Source organism: Dermochelys coriacea, chromosome 8, assembly GCF_009764565.3.
Source record: "Dermochelys coriacea isolate rDerCor1 chromosome 8, rDerCor1.pri.v4, whole genome shotgun sequence".
NCBI lineage: Eukaryota > Metazoa > Chordata > Testudines > Dermochelyidae > Dermochelys > Dermochelys coriacea.
This window is the reverse complement of record NC_050075.1, coordinates 48833980-48860761: the sequence shown is the minus strand read 5'-3', so window position 1 is coordinate 48860761 and position 26782 is coordinate 48833980. Positions and strand designations below refer to the sequence as shown.

At 45.6% G+C, this 26782-nt stretch overlaps 3 protein-coding genes across 8 annotated transcripts in view; 1 reads left to right on the top strand and 2 right to left on the bottom strand.

Annotated features, from left to right (window-relative positions):
• Positions 1–3954, bottom strand: part of KLHL20 (kelch like family member 20) — a 37920-nt gene extending 33966 nt beyond the window's left edge. Inside the window, exons 1-3 of one of the 4 annotated variants that reach the window (XM_043491102.1) lie at positions 3696–3939; positions 3119–3201; positions 1012–1077 (exon numbers count right to left, since the gene is read on the bottom strand). In XM_043491102.1, coding sequence (XP_043347037.1) covers positions 1012–1034 — 23 coding nt within the window. In that variant the 5' untranslated portion in view covers positions 1035–1077; positions 3119–3201; positions 3696–3939. Of the gene's footprint in view, positions 1–1011; positions 1078–2286; positions 2825–3118; positions 3202–3594 lie in introns of those variants that run through there. The other 3 variants (XM_043491103.1, XM_038413990.2, XM_038413991.2) reach the window with 3 other exon arrangements.
• Positions 3955–7297: 3343 nt separating this feature from the next.
• Positions 7298–25945, top strand: ANKRD45 (ankyrin repeat domain 45). Of its 3 annotated transcripts, XM_038414089.2 has the most exons (6): positions 7330–7471; positions 14686–14985; positions 15763–15930; positions 22044–22138; positions 23552–23690; positions 25087–25945. In XM_038414089.2, exons 2-6 carry the CDS (start codon positions 14703–14705, stop codon positions 25137–25139), a joined length of 738 nt encoding a protein of 245 aa, XP_038270017.1. In that variant the 5' UTR covers positions 7330–7471; positions 14686–14702; the 3' UTR covers positions 25140–25945. The 3 variants fall into 3 exon arrangements, with proteins under 3 accessions (XP_043347016.1, XP_038270017.1, XP_043347015.1); XM_043491081.1 differs by lacking the exon at positions 25087–25945 and having other exon boundaries at positions 7298–7446; positions 23552–23800; XM_043491080.1 differs by lacking the exon at positions 25087–25945 and having other exon boundaries at positions 23552–23800.
• On the bottom strand, positions 16645–22032 carry TEX50 (testis expressed 50). Its single transcript, XM_038414090.2, has 2 exons — positions 20487–22032; positions 16645–17224 (listed from the first exon to the last, which is right to left on the bottom strand). The coding sequence occupies exons 1-2, from the start codon at positions 20811–20813 to the stop codon at positions 16955–16957; spliced, it is 597 nt and encodes a 198-aa protein (XP_038270018.1). The 5' UTR covers positions 20814–22032; the 3' UTR covers positions 16645–16954.
• Positions 25946–26782: the final 837 nt, after the last annotated feature.

The window sequence follows — 26782 nt, the reverse complement described above, 5'->3', positions numbered from 1 at the left end:
TGAGGGGTTCATTTAACTCAATAAGGGTTTGTAGAATGACATTACTGAGCTATTACACAATGCAATTCCTACCACCCTGTTACACAACCAAGTTTAGGTTAGTACTCGTTTCTGCAAATGCAGTAATTAATTTCCCTCTACAAAGTGGCTTATGCTAAAATCCCACTCTTTTCCTACTGCAATGTTTATGTGATTATCGGCATGCATCTAATACGTTTCCCCACTTCCAACAGATACTTTGACCTAATGGACACAACTAGCATATCAGGCTAGGTGACATTCATGAGTGTTGGCTGTCCAATACCTTTGAAAAGTGATTCTCAACCATGCAAACACAGATAGGCTTTTTGTAGGCAGTCTGTTTAAAGATACAGAAATATATCTGCTATAAAGCATAACTATGGCACACTCAGTATTAAAATAATCAAAATGGGCAGATATAATTCATGTCAAACAGGTTGGTCAATGTCCCTTTTTAACAACACAATTCTTCTTTCCTTTGCAGGACAGAGTATGTTTCTGACATAGCTGATGTCAGCATTACACAGGAAGAGATTTTAGATGTGTCCACAGCCCATTACAGTAGATACAATTAGTATCCACAAATCAGAGACAAATCCTCTCAGCCTATAGAGAACTGGAGTCTACAGTAAAGGTCACACTAATGCACATCAGGAGCATGATTAGGTTTAAGAAATACTGCTAGATGGTTCATGAGGAAATATTGGTATAATCACACCATAAAATAAGTGATCCAAAGTACATTTTTTCTGCAACATAGTGAACTATTCTAAAATGGATGATTATGGCAACACATCTTCTATACTTTCCTTCCTCTAACAGCATATTCATGTTAACAGATTTTTAGCTTTACCCATTAAAATAAATATTCTTAGTTCTAGAATACACACCTCAAATAAACATGTTATGGGCTAGCTACTTACAAAATCAACTCAATACCAATTGTCAGATTTTGATCAGAGAAGAATCATTTCTTTTTCTGTACCTTACCTGCGCATTGGCTTTCCGTCCATGCACCGTGAAGAGAAGCCTGCACCTTACACTTCAAGACCTGACCTAAGGAAAAAGAAAGAATGACAAAAGTGAAAGTATTTCCTATTTTAGCTCTTCACCATGATGCAAAGAATAACTAACCATACCCAAATAGTACGACTTCAAGCCCTTATCCAGCTGCAAAATTTACAATCTCGCTAAGCAATGGCTGGGTTGCAGAGAGTAAGACAGAAGAAAAGTTAAGCACCTTACAAATAATGAGTTTAATACATTTAGCACAGTGATGGTGTAGGCAAATGTGACACCCATCATGTGCTCACTAAACTGCATATTACACTGGACACTCTAAACAATTTTATCAAGGAAGGAAAGGTTATCTAGGACACCAGGGGGTGGGGAATGGGATGTCTCTCTCTACACTTCCAAAAAAGTGCCAGGAGACATTTATACTTCACACACTTATGAGAAAAAGATGGCACTCATTAAACAGTACAGCACTGACGTATAAGATCAGGTTTAGGTCTGGACAACTGTATGTCCCAGAGGCAAGAGGAATGCTAACAAAGCCATATATCCACAGAATAAATAGATGAAGTTGCATGATACTGTAACTCACTTTCACTTCTATTAAATGTATATTTACTTTTTCATAGAAGCAATAGTTACATACTTTGTACTCGTCAGACTTCCAATTCTAATGCTGAATACAGCCTCTTTTTACAGGAACGCTTGTCAACTAGATTATTTTTAAAAATGACTAATATAATGAAACTCTGCTTTCTGATACAGCATCCTTTAAACGACATGTGAAGCTTCTTTTTATTACTCTCTCTTTCCCCCCCCCGTTCCCCTTTTAATAATCATTAAGGTCTTTTCAGCAAGGAAGAAGCTGACTGATACGGGAAACCATAACACTGCCTAAGAAAAAGCACCATCAAATATGCAAATGAAAAAAAAATCTATTAAAATGCTCTCTAACTTTTCAATCTTAGTAGGTAAAAAAATCTATAGTAGATACAAAAAAGAAGTGCAATGTTCATATTTCTTTTAAAATAGGAACATCAAGACAATATATAAACTAATCTTTACGGAAACACTAAATACTCCCTTCTGTATTGTGGTGTTTCATAATAGCCTTTAACATTTGAATTCAAGAAGTGAGAGCAGTATAACAATATTTTCTAATTCTATAGCACCTAAGAATCAAACAAAAACAATTTAAGATGCACAACACTTCTAGGAGACTGGAAAGCATTAAATTATACCACTTACAAGAGCAGATATCCTCAGCATATGAAAAAAAGCTTCAAAAGGATGGTCTTATGGTTAAGGCACCAGACAGGAACTCAGGAGATCTGGTCTCAATTCTCCGCTCTGTCACAGATTTCCTTTATGACCAATCTCTGTGCTTCAGCTTTTTATATGTAAAATGGGCATAATAATAATTCCCTAACTCCTGTATATATTAAAGGTTTAGTTTTACATATTATTTTTGCAGCCTAATTTATAAAAATCTTATATGGTCAGATCAAGAAACAATCATACGTATAGTCCATCAACATGATATATTATGAATGCATAGGGAAAACTTAATATTTTGCCCTAATGAGGTTGTTGATTAATCAAGATGATGTTTAGATTTGCTATTTTTAGTTTTGCAGGCTTCTCAATTTATCAGTACCTATTTATTATTTGCTAATAAATGTGACTAATAAATCATTTGGAACCTATTCCCGAGGGGTGTTGAGCGTGCACAACTCCGATGCCACACATGAAACACTTTTCACATGCATGAAAGGGCTTCAGGGAATTATAAAGATCATTTCACTACAAGGTAAACAAGGTTAATCCCTGTATCCCCCGGCCTCCAAAAAAATACTGGATCAGGCCCCTAAGTGCATCATCACTCCTCATACCATATCAATAAGAAGGTTTAAATCTCTATGCCTCTGTTTCCCCATCTGTAACAATGGGGGAGGGGAGGGAATTTCAAAGGCACAAACAGCAGTTAAGAACTTAAATGTATTGACTTCCAATAGGAATGGGCCCCCTAACTGACATCTGTGCATATGATACTCTCCCCAAAATAAGGTATTCATTTCACCATGATGCCGGATAATTTGTTCACATTTGCAAGGCAGTATGGTGAGCCCAGGATGGGAGGGGCACTCAGATACCATCAGTACCCTAGAGACTCAAACAAGGCTCCAGCGTGACCCACTGACTATTCCCAACCAGTTTGGGAAGGAAAGGGAGGGGGGCACAAACGGATGCATTAGGAATTTTAAGGTATTACAGTTGAAAATGGAAAGCCCCTCCCCTCCCCCCAACCCCGATCCTGCACCCCAGCTCCTCTCACAGGCCCGACCCTGCACCCCAGGTCCCCTGCTCCTCCCCCATCCTCTCATCAGCCCCACACCCCTGGAGCCCCTCCCCCATCATCGCCCTACTCTCCCCGCTACCACTCCCCCCAGCCCCGACCCTGCACCTCCCCCATCATCCCCCTGCATCCCTCCCCACCAAGTCCCAGCCCCTAGGCCCGGGCCCCCGGCTCCCCGCCATCCCTTGCGGAGGCCTGACCCCCGCTCGAACAGGGGAGGGGAGTCTGCCCCTGAGCGAGCTGCCGCCTGGGAGACTGTAGCCGGCGGAGGAGGGACCCGGACCCCCGCCCTGTCACTCACGGGCGCGAGGTCTGTGGCTGCCGCTGCGGGTCCCGGAACAGCGAGGAACCAGCCCCTCGGCTCCGCCAAGAGGACGCGGTCCGTTCTCCCCAGCCTTCCCCCCGGAACCGCAGCCGCAGACACCGCCGTTCCGGCCTCAAACCGGCCCGGCCGCTTTCCTCCCCTGGGATGGGGGCTCAGGGGGCCCAATGGTGGGACGAGGCTGAAGGCGAACGCCTGACCGTCATGGCAGCAGACTGCGCTGGTATCGCCCTGAGTTGTCACGGCTGAGTCCCCACATGTAAAGCCTCCTGGCAGTGGGTCACCGCCAAATAAGGTGGCGGCCAGTCCCTTATTACAAGGATGTCCTTTATTTTTTCATCTCTGAACAAGATCGGGAGTTATTGAGTGCTGCAAAAAGCAGCAAGAAATACCCCATGCGAATGTAGGTGTGTACTGCTTATTATTGATGATGATTGATGATTATTAATAATAATAATAATATAATAATGTCGGGAGGAGGAGTGGGGCGGGAGTGCTAAGAAAACAGTCCCTTATTTTTTGCAATGTTGGCAACCCTACTGTCAAGTGTCACTGTGTCACGGCAACGGTCACCACCAAGTGTCATGGCAAAGTGTCATGGTAGCAGGTCACCACTAAGTGTCACTGTGTCATGGCAAAGCTTCATGGCAGCAGCTACCACCAAGTGGCACGGTAACAGATCACTGCCAAGAGTCACTGTGTCATGGCAACTGTCCACCGCCAAGTGTCATGGTAACAGGTCGCTGTCAAGAGTCACTGTGTCATGGCAAAGCATCATGGCAACAGTTACCACCAAGTGGAATGGTATTGGGTCCCTGTCACATGTCACTGTGTCATGGCAATGGGTCACCACCAAGTATCATAGTGTCCTAGAGAAGCATTCACCTCACAGCAATGCATCCCTCCATCATGGCAGGGTGTCATGGAGAAATGTCATACCAAAGGGTCATAATGCCATAGCAGAGCATCACCAGGCCACAGGAAAGCATCTTAGCAAAGTGGCACCACATCACGGTGAAATGTCACTGTGTCATGATAAAGAGTCACAACAAACTGTTGTGGAGAAACATCCCAATGAAGCATCACCATGTTGGGGTAAAGCATAGCCATATCACGGTGAAGTGCCACCAAACCACAGTGCAAAAATGTCACCAAATGTGGCTTAATGACTCAGCACTCCTGATGACAAGAATTCAGAATAATAAAATGCAGAGTCACACTTTTTTTAAACATTCCAAATTTGTAGGTGTGTTCATTATACATTAGGACCCATAATTACAGAGCTTGGCACATTTTCACTTATTTAAAGTGGGATGACCCTGGAAATTTTGCAGACAGGTGGGATTTCTTCTTGTTTGCTAGGTAAGGATTATTATCCCCATTCTACAGATGAGGAAATGGAGGTATGGACAATTTACATGACTGGCCCATGATCACATAGTGAGTTAGTGGCAGAGCCAGGTATAGAACTCAGGAATTAGTCCAACATTCCAGCACAATCCAGTAGCCTAAGTCAACCTGAACTAATAATATTTTACATTTCTGGAGCACCATTCCTCCCAAAGAATGTTAAAGTACCCTACAAATTGCAACCTCTGCAACAAGTGTGTTTGTTTTTTATTCTTTGCCTATCAGAATAATTTATGATGCTCAGAATGACTCAAGACAATTCCCATCTCCACACCAAGCAGTAACACTGGTGAGAGAATAGCAGATTTGTGTTGGGTCAAAAATGAAAGACGAGCAGTTGCAAGGCCTCATCTCAGGGTACTTCAATTGGACTCTGGTTCTGCAAAGACTTATTCCCTTTCTTAAGCATGACAACCCATTTCAAAACAAATTAGGGGCAGATCATTCAGCCCTTATTAGCTCAATGAGTGATTATCAGTTATTATATCAGTTTCACTAGGCTCTGGGAATTCAATGTGCATTGATGTGAATAAACAGAAGTATTTCCTTGTGATTAGAGCAGGAAACTGGGAGTCAGAATTCCTGGATTTTGTTCCTGGTTCAGAGCCCCGACTTGCTGTATGGTCGTGGGCAAGTCATTAAATTGCTTTGTGCCTTCGTTTTCCCAGCCTGTAAAATGGAGATAGTATAACATCTATCTCACAGGAAAGACTGTCACCTTATTATTGTCAGGATTATATAGCTTTTCATAAGGCGTCCTGCAATTCCAGCTGCTTATGGGTCCTGAACTCACTTTTGGGATCTGTGAAACATTATTCCTTTGAATCTCCAGGTGCTAAGGTAGCATTACAATCTTATGACTCATCCCCAGCGTAGCAATTTTGTCTTGGAAGTGGAATGGTTGTGAAGTTTGTCTTGGAAGTGGAATGGTTGTGAAGTTTAATCAATGTTTGCATAGTGCTTTGTGATCCCTTGATGAGGCAACCTAAGAATGCAAAGTGTTATCTTGTTAGAATTGCATCGCAAACTCAGCATCTCCTTAATTTGTTAAATAAATGGAGCGGATTCAACTCCCTTTCTTTTTGATGAGTTACACTCGGGGAGGTTTGCTTGTGAAGTTTATATATCACTCTGCCTAGGGTGAGTTCTGCTCCACCATAGAAGTTGCTCCGGAAGCCTGCAGTGTGCAGATGCTGCACCATCCTGAGGAAACTGTGGTGTGTGCATTTTTTTGTGATCAGCCATCGCTACTCCCGTCTCCTCCTCCTCCTCATTGCTTTTAGCATGTCTTGCGTATCAAGTGGGCAGTGGGAGGGAGCAGTTTGTGTGTTGTAGGGATTGTGATTGCACCCAGACACTGTGGGAATGGGCAGAAGGAGAGAAGCTTCATATGTCTTACAACCCGCTTGCTCACCTGGGTCCTGATCCAAAGTCCACTAAAGTCAACTTCAGTTCAATTCAAGTAGACTTTATTGGCATGAAAAGCTATGCAAATAGTGTCAAAGTGTTTAAAAAAAAAGACAGACCCCAATAGGTATCTATTATGGCAGGTACAACCCACCCAGGAATGGGGCCACACTGTGTTTGGGGCTGGATCCCTTGCATCCATTGCTCATTACTGTCCATTCCCAATCAGGTGGCAGGTTGCTATGTGGTATGCTGCCATTCCTTTTCTTGGGACAAGGTGTGTGAGGTAGTATCTTTTATTGGACCAACTTCTGTTCTCAACCAAAAGTTGAGAACAGAAGTTGGTCCAATAAAAGATATTACCTCACCCACCTTGTCTCTCCAATATCTTGGGGCTGAATCGGCTACAACAACGCTGCATATCCCTTTTCTTGTTCTAGGGTCAGGCACAGTAGAAAGACTCCCATTCACTTGCAGTCAGGCCCCTGCTTAGTGGCTATGCACAATCTAGTCTTAAATCTTGTGTGACTCCCAGAGACATCACTGACCTGAGAGGAATTTTAAAGACAGCTCATTGACATGATACCAAGGGTTTGGAAATGGCTTTTAAATCCCTTCCCTAAAAATTAGTGTCAGGAGGTGCAGGCTGGCATCATAAGGCTTTGATGATTCCTCCAGCTGTATTCACCTGTCATTTCCTCTAACTTCCAGCCTCAGTAGCATTGTGCACCCTGGAACCCTTGGCAGCGGGCCTGGTCCCCCAGCTGGCTGGGCAGAGCCATTCCGTGATGTCAACTTTCCCTGGAATCCGGAGGAGAGTGAAGGTGGCACACAGAGAACTGTTGCTATGGCAACAGCAGAAGCTGTCTGCATCAGTGGGGCCAGGGAGGGCCGGGAATAGCTTTCTTGGGAGGTGAGGACATTCCCGCTGTGCACAGGTTTGTGTGAGCCCAAGAGGGGCAATGGGGCCCTAATTGTGTCTTGTTCAGTGTGGTTGTTTAGGGCATGATCCTGAGAATCTGCACTAGGGAGCTGTGGGACGTGCCAAGTGTGGTGCTTGTGGTCCCACAGCAGCCTGGGTCCAGTCGGGAGCCACTGAGAAGCATTTAAGTAGAGAACAATGAAGTTGCATGCACAAATCCAGTGCAGCAGGCCCCCATCTTGTGAGCTTCAATGTCACTGTGCCGGGGGCTTCCCCTTGGCAGCTGGCCCTTTGTCCTATGTTTTTCAACACAGTTACCCTGAAAACTGTAAAAAGAAAAGGAGTACTTGTGGCACCTTAGAGACTAACAAATTTATTAGAGCATAAGCTTTCGTGAGCTACAGCTCACTTCATAGTACCTGCAGTTCCCACTGGGATCAGTGAGTCTGGGACACTCAGCACCAGTCAGGATCAGGTCCTTCTATGACAAATCCTCCTCTAACATGGCTTTTCTTCTTAAATGTTTGTGCAAATGGCATTTTCCCATGGACTGGAGAGAGAAGTAGCCTCACAGTAAGAATGTATGTGACCTCTCATGAGAAAACAGAAACAAAATGGTTTCTGTCAGCTTAAGTGAGTTAAGATGGGCCTGATGTAATTTCCAGGTATGGACCCTTCCTCTTGTGCAGTCCCACTGACTTCACTGGGACGCTACATTATCCTCTGTCCTGAATTAACTGAGTTAGACCCATATCCTGGGAAAATAATGCAAACTGTCCCTAGAAAGTCCCTCTCTTATGGAGTACATAGATATTAAAGTCCCCTGTGTTTTTGTTCCTTAATCTCTAAGTGTTTGTGTATTTTAAATATGTGGATAAGTGCTTTTGTGACAAAATGAAAATAAACAATGGCTATATAGATATAGATAGATAGATATTACAGCTGTCAAATGATTGCAGAATAATTGCAATTAATCATGAGAAAAATAGTTGAAATTAATCACAATTTTAATCACACTTAATAATAGAATACCAATTTAAATATATTATAAATATTTTTGGATGTTTTTCTACATTTTCAAATATTGATTTCAATTACAACCTAGAATACAAAGTGTACAGTGCTCATTTTATATTATTTTATTACAAATATTCGCCATGTAAAAAAGATAAAAGAAAGTATTTTTCAATTCACTTCATACAAGTATTGTAGTGCAATCTCTTTATCGTGAAAATGCAGCTTACAAATGTAGATTTTTTTTTACATAACTGCACTTAAAAACAAAAGAATGTAAAACTTTAGAGCCTACAAGTCCACTCAGTCCTACTTCTTGTTCAGCAAATTGGTAAGACAAACAAGTTTGTTTACATTTGCAGGAGATAATGCTGCCTGCTTCTTATTTACAATGTCACCTGAAAGTGAGAACAGGCGTTCGCATGGCACTGTTGTAGCCAGCATTGCAAGGTATTTCCGTGCCAGATATGCTAAACATTTGTATGCCGAGGGCCAGTGCAACCATTAGGCGAACTAGGCGATCGCCTAATGCGCCAAGATTTGGGGGCGGCAAAAAGTGGTGCCCCAAATTTTTTCTTACATTTTAACTTGTCTTCTCTCCAACGAGCACGGGTGCTGCCTGGCTGCCGCGCAGTGCACGGAGCCGGGGGATGGACTGATAGGGTGGGGCCTGGCCTGGGTGCAGCTTTCACTGCAGCACCACGGGCAGTAGCAGATTTACCATGGCGCCAGCTATGGTGCCGGGCCCACACTCCGAAGGGGCCTCGGCGGACGCTCTTCTCCGTCCCCAGCTCTCCCCTGCGGGGGCAGAAGCTTGGTACTGTGGCTCCTGGGGCTCTGTCCTGCTCCCACAGGGCAGGCTGGCAGCCAAGCTCCTCCCTCCCCCGCCTCTTCCCCCAGCGTGCTGGGTTCCCGCCTCCCCCTCTCACTCACTCTCTCTCCCTGCCACCAATCAGCTGTTGCCCTCCAGAGGGAGAGGGAGGAAGCGGAGGAGAGGCAGGAACGGGGCCTTGGGGAAAGGGGTGGAATTGGGGCATATCCCATCCAGCCCCCTGCAGTGAGCCGCTCAGGGCAGGTGGCTGGGAGCATCCCCACGACCCTAGCCCATACCCCCAGCCCTCTGCCCTGACTCCTCCACCCCCCAGGCCTCTGCCCTGATTCCTGCACTCCCGTCACGCCTCCCCAGACCTCTGCCCTGACTCCTGCACCCCCACACCTCCCAGCCCCGACCCCTGCACCCCTCCACATACCCCCATGACCCCAGCCCTGACTCCTGCACCCTCTCAGAACCCCAGTCCTGACTCCTGCACCCCCCACAAATACCCAGCTCTCCCATACCCCATGCCCTGACTCCTGAACCCCCTCACACACACCCAGCCCCCAGTCCTGACTCCTGCACCCCCACATATATCCAGCCCTCCCAACTCATGCCCTGACTCCTGCACATCCCCATCCTGAGCACCAAACAGGAGCTCCTGCACACACCCCTGCACATACCCACCTGCACCCCTTGCACCGAATGGGAGTTGCCCCAGATAGGCGCTCTACACCCAAACCTCCTGCCCCAACCCTGAGCCCCCTCCCTCATTCTAGCTCCTGGCCAGACCCTGCACCCCAATCCCCAGGCTGCTCCTGCACCCTAACTCCCTCCCAGACCCTGCACCCCTACTCTCAGCTCCGTGCAGAGAGAGACAAAGAGAATGGGCGAGAACCAGGGAGAAGGTAAGTACCTGCTCTATGTGGGCAGGGGTGAGGGGGGGATCCTGTTTACCCCCTCCCCAGCCCTGCTGCGCTTGCAGTTTACTCCCAGCCCCTCCCTTACTCCAAGGACCAACCCTAGCTCCCGCCCCGCTGTGCTTTTGTCCCTAGCCCCTGCCTTGCTCCAGTCAGCAGGGAAACCTCCCTCCATGACCCACTGTGCTCACCTTGCCCCTGGCCCCTGCCTCGCTCCAGCTGGGGACCAATCCTTCCCCCCAACTATGCCCAGCTGTCAGGGTGGATAAAAATCAATGACTTTAAAAAAAAATCAAAAAATTGGATTTTTTAAATTTAAATTGGATTTTTGAGGGAAAAAACTATCTAAAAATAGTTTTCATTAAGATACATTATGTCATGGAATAGGGATTATAAATTCTAATTCTATAGTATGAGACAATATATTCATGTAATGTTTAAGAAAAGTTATGTAAATGTATTCTAATAGTTCATGGATTAGGGACCCAATCTTATGGGGTTCCAAAGGCTCCTGTATAGAATGTTTAGGTTAATTTTTCTATCTACCCCATGGGACTCATTGCTCAGTCTAGAGGGTACCATCAGAGATGCTTAGTTTTGCAGTTCTCAAACTGGATTTGCGTCTCCAGAGGTAAAATGCTTGTTAACAGCAAAAATATTTTTCAATAAATAATGTATAGAGGTGAGAAATAACAGACCTCAACTCTATTGTCCCTCTGCAAATTTGTGTACACAGGGTCAACCCCTTACCTCTCTTTAAAAGTGAAAAATTTCAAAAAGTTCAATGAATAGAAGATTGTTGGGGGCAGAATAGATCTGGACAAGGAGAAGAAGTCTGGAGATAAATGTGAGAAGTGAGGGACAAATGCTTTTTTGTTAAAATATTATGTTTGCAGTTGAAGAAAAAAATCCAGAATACTTAACTTTGTTGTTTTAGTTAAGTAAAACAATTTAAATGTCTGTCTGGTGGTGTTCTCCTCCTAATACAGCCTGCTAAGAAAATCCTCCAAATATTAATGATTAACCTCTTGAATTAGAGATAGTTCACTTCCCAATGACTTCATAAATATCCGCTTCAATTATCTTTGATAAATGAAATAACCAATCAGAAAATGAATGATTGATATAGCTGTAAAACTCATCTGAAAAGTTTTCAAAATAAATCATGGTTTAAAAATGTATAGCGTATACCTTCTAAAAATGAAACCTACATCTGTCTCTGAGTTGTGAAGAATATGTATTACGGTTATAACAATCAACAAGAATGCACTTTTATGTAGAAACCCAGGATTAAATCACGTCTTCCTAACTAGTGATTTAAGTCATGATTTAAATCAAATTCACCCTGCCTGCTGTGCTCTTGCCCCTGGCCTCTTCATTCCCCAGGGGGACCCACAAATATGTTTGGTGCCGGGCCACAAAAAGTTAATCCGGCCTGGGGAGAGCCAGGCCGGCCCCTTCTGGGGTGGGGAGCGCAGGGCCCAGCCTGCTCTGGGGTAGAGCACAGCCCCCGTGGGCCTGCGAGGTGGGCTAGGCTCATCCCCCTAAGGCGGGACCCTTGGCGGAGCAGGGCTGTGGTGAGACCAGATGGGAGCTGCAGGTGGGCACTAGGGGGATGGAGCAGGACTCCTTGCCCAAAGCCTGAGGGTACCTGGGTACCTGCTGCTGCCTCCCCATGTGCCCCCGCAGCCTTTCCACTGGTGTTGCAGCTCCCCATAGCAAGCGGCCTCGGAGACCCCTGCCTGCCCCCCTTATTCTACATTTGGTCCAGGACATTTTTAAATTTCTTGGGGCAGTTTACCCATCTCAGGATTTCTATGGGAACTGCTCACCTGGAGCCACAGCGGGTCAATGCAGAGACAAGCGGGCACCATGAGGCATTATAGTTACCAAACATGGAAACCTCCCCTTTGGGTACCCAGAATGTGTATGTGTGTGATGTAATTTTTCTCATCGCGCGCAGCCATTACCCGTTCTGACAGGCTGTTTATAATGCTTAGTTTACTAGTTTTCGGAGGTTGTGAACTGAGGCTAACTATTTTTGTTGACAGATTTCAGAGTAGCAGCCGTGTTAGTCTGTATTGGCAAAAAGAAAAGGAGTACTTGTGGCACCTTAGAGACTAACAAATTTATTTGAGCGTAAGCTTTCGTGAGCTTATGCTCAAATACATTTGTTAGTCTCTAAGGTGCCACAAGTACTCCTTTTCTTTTTATTTTTGTTGAGTTGTTTCAGATCTAAGACTCTGGCAAGTGCTGCTGCATCATTTCGCTCATATTTTGTGTCAATTTGAGTGTATATGTTTATGTGCGAATATGCGTGTGTAGGTTGTTGAAATTCGTCATATTGATATTGTCATTGCAACTTTGTACCGTAGTGAAGCAGTACAAGGGAAGGAGAAGGGGGGGGCGCAAGATGAAAGTTTTGCCTAGGGCGCAAAATATCCTTGCACCAGACCTGTGTAAGCCTCTTCATGCTTGGACCCCCATTCCAGAGGACATGCTTTCATGCTGATGATTAAAAAAAATGTGTTAATTTCTGTTGGTGGCACCTGACTCAGATGATGCAAATGAAGGTGCATTGGTCTGCACTGCTTTGGATCATTTTTATTTTACTGTGCAAATACTTGTAATAAAAAATAATATAAAGTGAGCACTGTATATTTTGTATTTTGTGTTGTAATTGAAATCAAAATATTTGAAAATGTAGACAAACATCCAAAATATTTATAATGCATTTGAATATGTATTTCCTTATTGTTTAACAGTATGATTAAAACTGTGATGAATAACTATTTTTTAATTTAGTTAATTTGTTTTGTGTTAATCGCTTGTGTTAACTGCAATTAATTGACAGTCCATATATATACAAAAAACATAGTGTACCCAGTTTCAATGGGATTAAAGACTATGTCCATGTCCCCCAATCAATATCACTTTTGCTAGCTTCCTAGGGCTGTAATTAATTGCCTCACAACAACCTTGCAAATTTACATTATTATCCCCAATTTACCAGTGGTGAAACCAACACATGGAGAAGTTATGTGACTTTTTCTGAGGTCACACAGGGCCTCATACAACATCTACTGAAATCAATGGGAGTTTTTCCACTGATTTCAGTGGGTGATGGAGCAAGCCCATTGCTAATAAGTGACAAAGAAAGGTCTAGAACCCAGCAATCCCAGCTTTCACTGGTCCATTCTAATAATTAGTCTGTGCAGACTTCCCAGCAGCTGCAACAGAATAGGAGCCCATGATTTTCAATACCAAAATAAGAAAAGGAGGACTTGTGGCACCTTAGAGACTAACAAATTTATTTGAGCATAAGCTTTTGTGAGCTATAGCTCACTTCATCGGATGCATGCAGGTATGCATCCGATGAAGTGAGCTGTAGCTCACGAAAGCTTATGCTCAAATAAATTTGTTAGTCTCTAAGGTGCCACAAGTACTCCTTTTCTTTTTGCGGATACAGACTAACACGGCTGATACTCTGAATACCAAAATAATTATCCTTCTCCAGCAGCCCAGTTAGTAAAAGGTAAAACCATGAATTGCTATGTTTCATATTAGCCAGCAGGGGGAGCAGTAATGGGATGAATATACAGTAATGGAAATAAATTGACACTGGGCAGGAAAATTACATTTGAATCCTTTATGTAAGGGCTACTAAGTTCAAAGGAAGTTCATTGTCTTGCTCATATCAAACTCATGGAAATCTATATTAATTTATCACAATGATCTGCACTTAGCATTGGCCTGCTAAACCCAGGGTTGTGAGTTCAATCCTTGAGGGGGCCATTTAGGGATCTGAGGCAAAAATTGGGGATTGTGCCTGCTTTGAGCAGGGGGTTGGACTAGATGATCTCCTGAGGTCCCTTCCAACCCTGACATTCTATGATTCTAATGTGGTTGCTAGTTAATTTGATCTACTCTGCCTGAGTTAGGTGGCAAGCCCTTTTAAACCCTACATTCTGCAAAACTGGCATGTGCATTGGTAACACTGTAAAATCAGTATCGCCATCCCCAAAATTCAAAACTCATGAGCCTGACACACACAAATCAGAAAACTGGCTTTAAAATCATGAGATTTAAAAAAAAAATATAGTAAATGTTAGGTTCTTGGTATTTGCCCTCTGAGGTTTAAGCCATTAGGGTTGACATTTTCCAGCTGTACTCTGCAGCCATGAGGGACGAAGTGTACTTTGTTTTTTAAATGAAAGCTGAGATTCTTATGTAATATCATGGTTCCAACAGTTGGGGCTTTAAGAAAAATCACAAGATCCACGATAAAATAATGAAAGCTGGCCACACTGTAAATAAAAATAATACGTTCATATCAGGGAGGGTCATTGGTGAACATTGGATGTGCCCCAGTCTATTTTGGAAAAGACCCAGGTTACAATCCTGGTGAATATATATACAGGCAAACCTCAAAACCAATCAGCTGCTTTAAAGGATTCCATACTGTTCTTCCTTTTTTGGCAGACATTGCTCTAGAGACAATGGAGCTAGGAGAAGCAACACAGCCAGCAGATACAGGGGAGCCTAAGGAGCCAGAGTATTCTAACCCTCTCTGGAGGCCTGCTCTCACTGGTAATGTGGAGGGTGTGCACCAGATTTTTGCTGACCCAGAAGACCCTGATGGTGAAAAGGCCATGCAACTTCTCATGGAAAAGGACATCATAGGGAGAGACCTACTGTATGCAACCAGCATGGCTGGACAGAGTGCAGTCATCAGAGCACTGGCAAAATACGGAGTGGTCATGAAGGATAAAACAGCTAGAGGTATGCTGCTGACAGCAGCGGGCAATGGATTGGGCCCCACACCTGCTCATTCCGGTCCTGACCCAGTTCCCATCCAAGCCGATGCATTGACTTCATTGGTGCAGGATCAGCCCTTCTGCTCCTTCAAGCTTAGCCTGAATTCTCTGAATTCACATTCACTTACTCCTTCCACCCTCCACTCTGCCTCTGCGAAGCTTGATCCAAGCACCACTGAAGTAATGGGAGCCTTTCCATTGACTTCACTAGGCTTTGGATCTGACCCGAGATCCCCACGTGGCTTTATACTCACCTCCTCTCCAAGTTCACTTACTCCCCCTATCCTGACCTCTCCTCTGTTCCCTTCCTGTAACTCTCCACTGTTAGAAATTGATCTTCCTGTTCTGTTGTCCCAGCTGCTTGGTCATCTCTCACTTTCTGCAACCTAAATTTTCTAACCCTCTTGCCACAAAACTTCCCTTTCCTCTGTCGAACCACTGATTCCAGACTTCACATGCCTTTTCCCTCCCCTCCATGGCTGGCTCCTTCCCTGTACATTTTGTCTGAGGATTGCCCTTGGCCACAATTTTCTCCCTCCCTCCTGCCCCCGACTCTGCTGTGCAGCACTGGTTAGTTGCTGACCTCCCGTCCAGTGGCAGCTGCATTAAAGGGGGGTTTCACATGTACTTAGCACTTTGGGAAGAAAGTTGCTCTGAAAATGCAAAGTATTATTAGCTGGCATTTGACCCCCAGCAAGATACCTCTCCCTTTGGTTCTGATGACTTCTCTATCATCCCCCAGGTTACACACTCCTCCACTGTGCTGCGGCCTGGGGCCAGCTGGAGACTTTGAAAACTCTGGTAGAACTGGATGCTGATATTCTAGCGATGACCTTCCGGGGTGAAAAGGCCCGAGATATAGCCGACCGTTATGCACAGAGAGACTGCGTCGAATTCCTGGACTGGGCAGGTGAGACTGGTAACGCCCAACTACACAGGGGAGGTTGTGATCACCATGGGTTAGCGCCTCAGCTGGTGAAAGTCCATCAGAGCTCCACTGGAGTGAATGAAGCTATGCTTATTTACACCAGCTGAAGATTTGACCCCCCCATGTCTGTAGGTCAAGTAAATTTTAAATACTACTCTAGGCCTGTCCTGTAAGGTGATTGATCCAACAACAAATGCAGCTCCTAAGGTGAGATCTGCACCAGTAACTCTATGGGTGGACCCTTGGTAGCTACCCATGCCCTAGGGAAAGTCCTGGATAGCAGAAACATAAAGCATCAGGCTGAGGTTCTCTGGTCCTGCCAAATGATGCTCAGTGCAGGACCAGAGGAAAAGGACAAAGCTGGTTTACCCTGTCCATGCATCTCCCTGACACGCAGAGTAGTCAGGGAGCAGTTTGGCCCCTGGTGTGACCCAGCAGCTACAGTCCTAAGGGGCCATTCTAGCAGCCAGGGGTTGCTGGACACAGTGACTCTCCAGTCATGTCCCCTGTTCCTTGGCCATGCCCACTGTGCTGGAGGAGATGGTGTACAGCGCTTATTCTGGTTCCATGCCATATGGGGATTCACCTTTGGCTAGAGGAGTCCCCAGCTAGCTGGAATAAGGCAGCTTTCCAGCTGCCTTGCATTGAGGGAGTGGCTCAAAGCAGGTGGATCACAGGAGAGAACTGGGGCTTCTTTCTGCCCAGTACAATGTTATTTTACTGATGTTCCAAAGTCAAACCGCCATCACCATGCTTCTGAAAGACTTTTTTTAATAGTCCCTTTTTCTCCCCTCCTGCTTCCCCACCTTGTCCACGGGAGCATCGACAGCGTTCAACTCTCAAACCGTCATCATTAGATAAACATTCAACAAACAGCCATCGACTTCAGATTGGCTCAGTCCTTGACCTCCCCACTCTCCTGCCTTCGCAACATCTTAGCAAAGAATGGATAAAATATTATTAGAGCACAAAAATATTATTGTTGTCTGAGGAGGAGTCCTTTCGCTTATACTTCCTGCATCACAGTATCCATGCTGGAGCTGTGGCTGTACGGACAAATAGGGAAGATCTCTTCATCCTTAATTTCTTCTTCCTTCCTCTTTTTACTTAACTTCCGGTGTCTGGCTTCTTTCCTATGATGGTGGCATACATACTTCAGGTACTTCATCATGATAGACGTGTTTGCCACCAGCCTGCAGAGCATTTTGTCGACGTTGCAGGTGCATTCAGCATGAAATTCTGTCGTGACAGAAACGGAAGAGGTCTCCACGGACACCTGGAAAGACAAAGCAGATGACACTGTGACTGTAATTCTTTTCATCAGCCTGGCTTTATTTCTTACTAACTAATTCAAGAGTCCGCAGGCCAGATCTTCAGCTGGTGTAAGTCACCTCCACCGACGTCAGTGGAGTGACGCTGATTTACACCAGCCTGGGGATCTGGCCCATAGACTTGAGCAGAACTACTCTTTGTTACCCTAGCAGGGGATCTGATACATGGACTTCAATGGAGTTATGCTGGTTTACACCAGCCTGGGGATCTGGTCCAGTCTGTTCTCCAGAGATTTACTCTCTGCAAGTCATTATAAGAAAACTTCAGACTTATCCTCCCATCCACCTGCTAAGGCTCCCACTGGGTTCTACCCTAGCTGTTACACTACTTTCAAATGTCTCCATTGCCCATTCTAGGGCTTAAATCAATGGATTTAAATCTAGGGACTAGGATGAGACCTTCCTGGGGGCAGATCACCGCCACATCTGCCTATAGGAGGTTTCTTGCACCTTCCTCAAGTGTCTTGTTTTGCCAGAGACAGGACACTGGGCTAGATGATCACAAGTCTGAGCCAGTCTGGCTGTTTCTATGTTATGTTCATGGTGCATGAGAGAAATTCTTGAGCGAACCCATGCTACGGAGTCCTTTGCCATTAGATTCAGCCCTTTCCTCTTTGATGGTTCATGGAGAAGTTTCAAGCCTCTTGGAACGGTGCTGAAGAGGGAGCCAGAGCATTTTAAATGATCAACAATTCAAGTTTCTTAAGCATCTTCTAGAGACTGCTGACGAAGGGTCTAATCCTGGGCCTGCTGAAGTCAATGGCAAAACTCTTTTCTTCGGTTTGAGCAGGTGAGTTATAAGGGCCACTTCCTGATGCACTTACGCTGAGCTGTACCTTACTTTGTGAATAGTCCCAATGACATACAGCACTCTGCCCCAAAAGCACCAGGGTCCAGGTCCTCAAAGGTATCTAGGCTCCTAATTTCCATTGATTTCAGTGGAAATTGGGAGCCAAAATACTTGGAGGACCTGGCCCAAGATCTGACTCCAACTGAAAGCACATGTGCAAGTATGTTGCCTCACTGAGGGCGCTGCGTGGTCTGAGTACAGACGGCAGCCCTGCCAAGTGGGCAAGCTGGAGGAAATCCTTGGACTTGGATTAATTAAGTGTTTGCAGCAGCAAGGCCCCAGGCATTGACTGTTTGGTGATCACCAACCATTTGGAGTGTTACCCATATCATCTCTCCTCTGTTCCTTTCCTTACCTCTTCGGATTCAGAGAGCACCATTCAGTAACCCTAATCCAGTGGTTCTCAACTAGGAGGGCCATGGGCAGGTTTCAAGAGCTGGGGGGCAGAAAGCCAAACCCCCACCATGCAGGACTGCAGCCTGGGGCCCTGAGCCCCACCACCCGGGGCTGAAGGCAAAGCCTGAGCAACTTAGCTTCATGGTGCCCCCTGTGGTGTAGGGCCCCAGGCAGTTGTCCTTCTTGTTACCCCTTAACGCTGGTCTTGGCTTTTATATGCAGAAAAACAGTTGTTGTGGCACAGGTGGGCTGTGGAATTTTTATAGCATTTTGGGAGGCCTCAGAAAGAGAAAGTTTGAGAACCTCTGCACTAACCGACATGGTAAACTCTCTGGGGCAGGGACATAAGAACATAAGAACGGCCATACTTGGTCGGACCAAAGGTCCATCCAGACCAGTATCCTGTCTACCAACAGTGGCCAATGTCAGGTACCTCAGAGGGAGTGAACCTAAGAGGTAATGATCAAGTGATCTCTTTCCTGCCATCCATCTCCACCCTCTGACAGAGGCTAGGGACACCATTCCTTACCCATCCTGGCTAATAGCCATTAATGGACTTAACCTCCATGAATTTATCCACCTCTCTTTTAAACCATGTTATAGTCCTAGCCTTCACAACCTCCTCGGGCAAGGAGTTCCACAGGTTGACTGTGCGCTGTGTGAAGAAGAACTTCCTTTTATTTGTTTTAAACCTACTGCCCATTAATTTCATTTGGTGGCCCCTAGTTATATTATGGGAACAAGTAAATAACTTTTCCTTATTCACTTTCTTCACACCACTCATGATTTTATATATCTCTATCATATTCCCCTTTAGTCTCCTCTTTTCCAAGCTGAAAAGTCCTATCCTCTTTAATCTCACCTCATATGGGCCCATTCCAAACCCCTAATGATTTTAGTTCCCTTTTTCTGAACCTTTTCTAATGCCAGTATATCTTTTTTGAGGTGAGGGGACCACATCTGTACGCAGTATTCAAGATGTGGGCGAACCATGGATGTATATAAGGGCAATAAGATAAGGGCAATAAGATATTCTCCATCTTATTCTCTATCCCTTTTTTAATGATTCCTAACATCGTGTTTGCTTTTTTGACTGTCACTGCCACTGCACAGTGCATGGACGTCTTCAGAGAACTATCCAAGATGACTCCAAGATCTTTGTCCTGAATAGTTACAGCTAAATTAGCCGCCATCATATTGTATGTAAAGTTGGGGTTATTTTTTCTAGTGTGCATTACTTTACATTTATCCACATTAAACTATTTTTGTTTTACTACTGTCTGTGCAGCACCTAGCACCATGGAATCCTGATTCCTTACTGGGGTCCATAAGTGCTACTCTAATACAAATAATAGTGATAGCATAAGGGTGGGCTTTCCCTAGACCTCTGGCCATACCCAGAGGACTCCCACCTCCCCAGGAAATGGGACACAAGGCTCAGGGATAATCCAAGCCAAAGTGGTGGGTGCTATCCTAGGCTGGTTGCTATTTCCCACATTTAAGTGCCTTGACTCTAGTTGTTCATAGCCTCTAGCTGTATCCATGGCACAAAACTCGACAGCTGACAACTGCCCCTGGCCCTCTGTCCAACAAAGGATATTTCAACACCTAAATAAGTGATCTGACTTCCCAAAGTGCCAAGCTCACAGCAGAGCCCTGGAGAGATGGGTACCATCAATGGGAGATCTTAAGTGCTTGGTATTTTTGACAATCAGGCCACTTTCAGAGGTGTCCAAACATGGACTTAGCTTTAGGCTCCTATTTCTGAACCTCTTGGCCTTGGTGTCTTCAATGGTACCTCAAAATGGAGGCACCCAAAATTAGCAGACACTTTTGAAAAGTTAGGTTTAAGTGACTTGCCCAAGGCCACCCAGTGAGTCAGTAGCAGAGTTAGTCAATTTCCAGTCCCATGCTCTCATCTAACCAGCACCATTCCTACCTTGCTCATTTACATCACTCACCTTCTTCTGCGGTCTTCTCAATTTGCTCCAAAGATAGCGTACACATAAGCCCCCTAGGAGGAAAAGTATAACTTTGCAGCTGGCACACAGAACCTCCAAGCATCCTTTGGCTATTTCCAGGTGAGTAAAGCAGTGAGACAGTTGGTCCAGAGGGTAGGGCAGGCAGTTAGATTGAAGCGGAGTTCCAAGCTGCAGTTGCTCCAGATCCTCTGGAAGAATTTCCCATCCAACTCTGACCCAGCTTGGGCGATCACAAAGGCAGAGACTGTCTTGGAACAAGACGACAATCCAGACAGGAAAGACTAGGGAGACGCCTCGGACAAACATGGTCTTTTTTTAAGAGGAAAGGTCTCCAGTGACTTGATTGTCAGCATGTACCAACTGCAGCCAGAGATCCAGCAGCAAGTAGTCTTTAAAGTTCATACTGTAGTGCCTTGGATGGATTTTAAGCAAATGAACCCCTCCACCCTGGCGTTTCGTGGCTTGGGACCAAGCTCCAGTCCTGAGTGCCAGAGAAGTTGTTGGCTGGTGACATCATCAGCCAGTGGCGTTTGCTTTCAAGAAAGGTATTGTGATGTCATAAGGATCTCAAAGCTTTTCTCAGTGAACACTGTAAGGAGTTAAAGATATAAGCAGCCTGACATGGTCTAGCAGCAAGAGTGGGGAAGGGGGAGTTAGAAAGACTGATTTCTAATCCCAGCTCTGCAACTGATTTAGCCGCTCTGTGACTCAGTTCCCCATTTGTAAAATGGAGATAATATTGACCCGTTTTGTACAGTACTTTGAAATCCACAGATGAAAGGAGCTATAGAAGTGAAAACGATTATTAATACAGATGTTTGACTTGCCAAGGATGCTGTGATAGTACTGCCAGTTATATTTATGGAACTAGGTAACATGAGAAACCTGGTGTCACCTGGTTGTGAACCCCATGTGCACACAACTAGTCCTATTGAAGTCACAGCTCCTTATGTGAGTAACTGCTCTGTTATGAGTCAGGGGTTCACAGTCTGGCCCCCCAATGACTTGGTCAGGGCAGTGCTCTGCATTGTGCTCTTTCTAAGATGCACAGTTTTGCCAATGACTGACCCCTCAGGTTTACACCCTTAGTGTAGGTGTGACCCTGTGGGAGGCTGAGCTCTTGGGACTTCCCCTGAAGTCCAGGGGAGCTAGGGGCACCCACCCTCTCACAGGAGCAGGCCCATCATTTCTAGATCCTTAGCTGGCATAAATTGGCATTGAAGGCAGTGATTTACACCAGCTGAGGATCTGTCCTGTTGTGCCTAGTTTCCCAATCTGTAAAATGGGACAATAGATGTATCTACCTCCTGGGAGTGTGGTGAGGCTCCATTTGTTAATATTTATAAACGCCAAGGGCTTCCAAGGAAGGGCAAATAATTAGTACCTAAATAGCCTTAAAGCAGTCTGGATCAACATGGGACACAAGGCTGGTTCCTTTTGTGTAGCAGTCTGTCTCTCTATAAGTCCCTGCCTCGTTCTGTGAGTACTTCCCCATGACTAACCTTGTCTCTTCCTCATATGTGTCCTGTTTCGCAGAAGCTAAGCAGGCTCTGCGGACGTTCATCGCCCACATTCAGGCAACGATTGCAGACCCTGAAAAGGTGCAGGGAAGGCTGAACAAGGAAGACAAGGTACAATGCAGAACTCTTATCAGGAGAGCTGACCTATTCGCAGTAAACTTTAGAACTGCCTTCTTGGTTCCATGTGGGGATATGTTTTCTGTTCACACCACCCTTTGCAGAAAGGCTTCCCGAGCCAAAGGGGTGGAGACTACACTCAGCAGTGCTTGCAATGGGGAGCTGATCAGCATATGAATGGTAGTACTTTGTTATCCTGCTGGAGAAGGTGCTGGATAAACACAAAGGCTCAGATCCCAAAGGTATTTGGGTGTCTAACTCCCATGGATTCCAATGGGAGTTGGACACCTAAATCCCTTTGAGGATCTGAACCCAAATGCTTTGCACATATGAATGAAGCCATATAGGGTCCTGTGTGAGGTGAGTGTTATCCCCATTTACAGATGGGGAAAGCGACCTGCGGAGAGGTGAAGTGGTTATTCCAAGGCTACACAGGGAGACCGGAGCCCGTGCTCCTCCCTCCTGCTCTAGCCCTTTCACTGCACTCTTAGTGCTGGATCGCTTGGCACCTCGTGTTGTTTTGCAGCATCTCTTGTAGCCCAACAGCATTTATGGGCTCTGAAGAGAGTTGCACCCAGTTCTCCTGAGCCCAGAGGCACAGCAAGAGTGACCGTCCGGTTCCGGATGATATCTTGGGAGCTCCTGGCTCCCAGTCCTGTGATCTGATCACTACACCATATCTCTCTCTTCAATTAACTGACACAAACTTAATCAACGTGCCTTATTTGTAAGGAGAGGCCAGATTTAGTTCAAGAAGGCCAATGCTGCATCCTTTCTTTTGTGGCTGGCAGAGGCAGGCATGCAAGAAATCGCACGGGCAGTTTGACCCTGGGTTGCTACCTGGCCTTCTGATTGGTTGAGAGGGGCCACTCGTAACATCATCTAAAATGAAGTACCATATATACTCGTTCATAAGCCAAATATTTTGGTAAAAAAAAGTGATGCATCAAAGAGCGGGGGTCGGCTTATAAACAGGTCTACACCAAAATTTGATGATTTTAAACTCTATGAAATCATTGACTTGAATATCTAATACATTGTAGTTTTGTTTACCTGGAGTGTCTGCTGGCATGGAGCCCCTCAGTTCCTGTGGCCGCAGTTCACCGCCATTGGCTGGGAACAGTGAACCGTGGCCACAGGGAGCTGAGCAGCTCCGTGCCTGTGAACGCTCCAGGTAAACAAAACGCCCTGATCCACCAGTGGCTTACCCTGATGGGCCGGGAGCCAAAGTTTGCCAAACCCTGAAATATAGGGTCGGCTTATGAAAGGTTAATACAGTTTTTACTATTTTTACGTATCCACCTTGGGGGTCGGCTTATAAACGAACTGGCTAATGAACAAGTATATACGGTAATTGATTTCCAGAGCTCGCCTTCTAAAGGTTAATGTCCCTTATCTCTTCTACAGAACATGTCTCTCAGCGCCTGTCGTGTAAAATCTGACTGGCTTGAGAACACCAAGGAGCCCACCAGACAAGACTTCCTGGATCAGAAGAAGCAGCTGGAAGATATCATGCTTCCCATCTTCACAAAGCTGGCCATGCCCCGTGAGTATTGGGGCTACAGACCTCATAGCCTTACGGGCAGAATGAATCTGTTATATGATTTTCAATATCTGTATGTAATAATAATACATACATAATAATAATAATTAATGGACATTAATAAATTACTGAAAAATAAATTCAAATAGTCATAACCACTGAATATAGGAGTGACCATATCAATTAAAATGGTATACATGTGTTGCCCTACACAACATAGCATGTGATATTTCTAGGACAAGATTACCTGAGGGAGTGCGGTGGCAGAAAGATTATGGGCCTAATTCTCTGGTCCTTTAGGGTATCTTTGTGCCGCTCTCCATCCCTGCTAACTGGAAGGCGGGGAGGGAGGGATGAACACCTCTGTCCTTTTGTGTACAGAAGTTGCTCAGACTCCAGGCAGACAGGTGCCATAACGGAATCCGGGTGGAGAGATGGAAACCTGAGATGGGGAGGAATGGATCTGAAGAGTTATTCACTGTTGAGTTAGGAATGTGAGAAGGACATGCCAGAGGCCAGGGAACCTCCTAAGGATGCAGGGGGCTCTTTTCCTCCCACTGATGGGAAATCCTGGATTTCCTTGCTCAAACGTATCCCACCCCTGATTATCACTGGCTCGGATGCCCTTCCACTCCCCTGTAGCTCCCAAACCCCAGCATCCCTCAGTCACCCAACCTCTTGACCCCTGCCACCCAAATCCTTATCTTGGAACCACACAAAACCCTAGCGCCAGCACCTGCAAACTCATCACTACCTCCAACCAGAGCCCACCCTAAGTGCTCCCACTCCCCGCTTCTCTTCTCTATCCAAACCCCTGCTCTACAGCCCAGGCCACAGGCTCTGCTTTCCTCAATATCTGAATCCCTGGACTGCCCTAATCTTCCCACTCAGTCCCTGCTTCCTGGCTAGTCTTTTCCCAGCCATCTTCTGTCATGAGAATGAAGCCTGAGATGACTGTAAAGCTGAAGGGGTAGGGAAGCAAGTGATGGGGAAGAGACCCTGCAAGCTCTAAGGGAGTCGCTCTGCATGTGCCAGCTGTGCTGGGACTCCCCTTAGACACCAAAGGAAATTCCCAGACAAAGACTTCATTAGCTGGAGTTAAGACGAAGAGCATGTCAGAGACTTTAGACTAAAACCCCTCCCAGGGACTAAAAGCACTGAGATTCTATAGCTCTAATGAGGAAGGGACACATGGCAAGGGAATGGTCATTCAGCATTGCTGTCAAAAGTGACAAGAGCACATAGCCCTGTCTCTATGTCTGGTGATGATGTTGACAGTCTCCTCAGCTCTCTCAGCTGCAATGCATTGTATTTGCCGTATCCGTTAGTCAGCAACTGCACTAGAAGAGGCAGTATCAGAACGCAATGAAGCATCACTTGGAAATCTGCTGTCTTGCAGGTCATCTGACAGCTAAGAGCACCAGGTCGGCGCTGAACTGCGGCAAAATCTGAAGCTTCATTTCCACAGCTCTTGCCTGTCTCGGGGTCTTATATTTTTTTAAGCCTCACACATATATAGTCATTAATCTGAACATACAGCCCGAGAGCCAAACTTTGGTATTTCCAGGACAAGATTACCTGAGGGTGTGCGGTGGCGGAAAGATTAAGGGAGAGGCTGGATCCACATGCAGACCCAGCAGCATGGACCCATCTGGGATTAGTTTCTAAATGCCAAGATAGCAAGGTTGTTTTGCGGTTCGTGAAAGGTCAGATGAGGCGCTGGCTACCCTACATTACCGGGGTCAGTGGCACTTTAAATTCAGTTCAACGAGACTTTATTGGCATGACAAGCTTTAAAAGCGTTGCCAAAGCATAAGGCAGGGATGACCCACTCATGATGAGATTAGACACTGTCTTTAGGGTTAGATGTCCAGTAGCTAGGTGTCATAGCTGGCCTTTTCTGATCCAGAGGCTGGTTGTTTCCACACCTCAGTAATTTAGAGGCTGATCTTGAGGTGCTGAGCACCTGCAACTCCCAGTGACTCCAACAGGGGCAGCCCTTCTCAGGGGCAGGGTTTTCATTATAGTGTTTTTTTTTCCACCACAAGTCCACTAATTGCAGACCTGCCTGAGATCCCCAGCGCCTGCTCACCCTGAACTTTCTACGTTAAAAAAATCAGCCTGACCTTGCAGTTCTTCTTTGATGCTTTCCCAGGTGTAGCTGTTGTCCCAGATGGCAGAAAATCTTCTGACGATCATGCCTCTGACACAGGAAGGACAAAGCACAGCTGGACTGTCAGGCTCGCTCTCCCACTTCAGTTTTAATAATTTTATTAAGATAATGTTGAAGTAAAAAGAAAACGGTACAGAGTTTAGGCATAGAAGTTTCTGGTTATCAGGGAATAAGGTACAGATTATCAAGGGGTGCGAAATTCAGTTTAGGAGCGGGTGGTATAAGGAATACATAATCTGCAATCTCCCCAGTTGGGGGTAAAAGTTTAATGGGTCAAAGTACAGACATTAAGATATGGGGGTATGTTGTCCATATAATGGCTATGTTCAGGTGTGGAGTATAATGAGCGGATGCCATTATGAGGATGGATCTACCCTCATTTGGTGGGATTTAATGTTCAGTGAGTTTATGGTTCCAGTTCATATGGTCCAATGGAAAAAAAGTCTCTCAGTCCCTTTCCATGGTTGATGCACGATGTACCAGCTCACACCTCCTGGTACTGTCGGTGGCCAGCGAAGTGTTCGATGTAGATGTCCCTGGAGCATCGGATTGTGTCCGAGACCATGAGGCACCGCATGAGCTGTGCATACCGTTGACGGATCCCGCAGGTCCGCAGCACAATATTACTATAGGGCCCTAGTCATGTGAGGTGCTTTGCAAACATAGATGGCAAAGGCCCTGTCCTGGAGAGTTTGCAATCTAAAAATAGCAAAGTCTCTCACCTGTCCCTCCCTTGAATCAATGGGTGTAGTTTAAAATCCTGCAGCCGAGCATGTGCTGGAGGCTGTGCTCTGGCTACCCTGGCTGTCCTTCACAGAGCTTCTGGGTTTTTTTTTCCATGCTGGTTTAAACCTCAGTCTCATTCTCGTTCGGGTTAAGGCCGTTCTGTGACGGGGATGAGGGCTCGGCCAACATGTGCTCA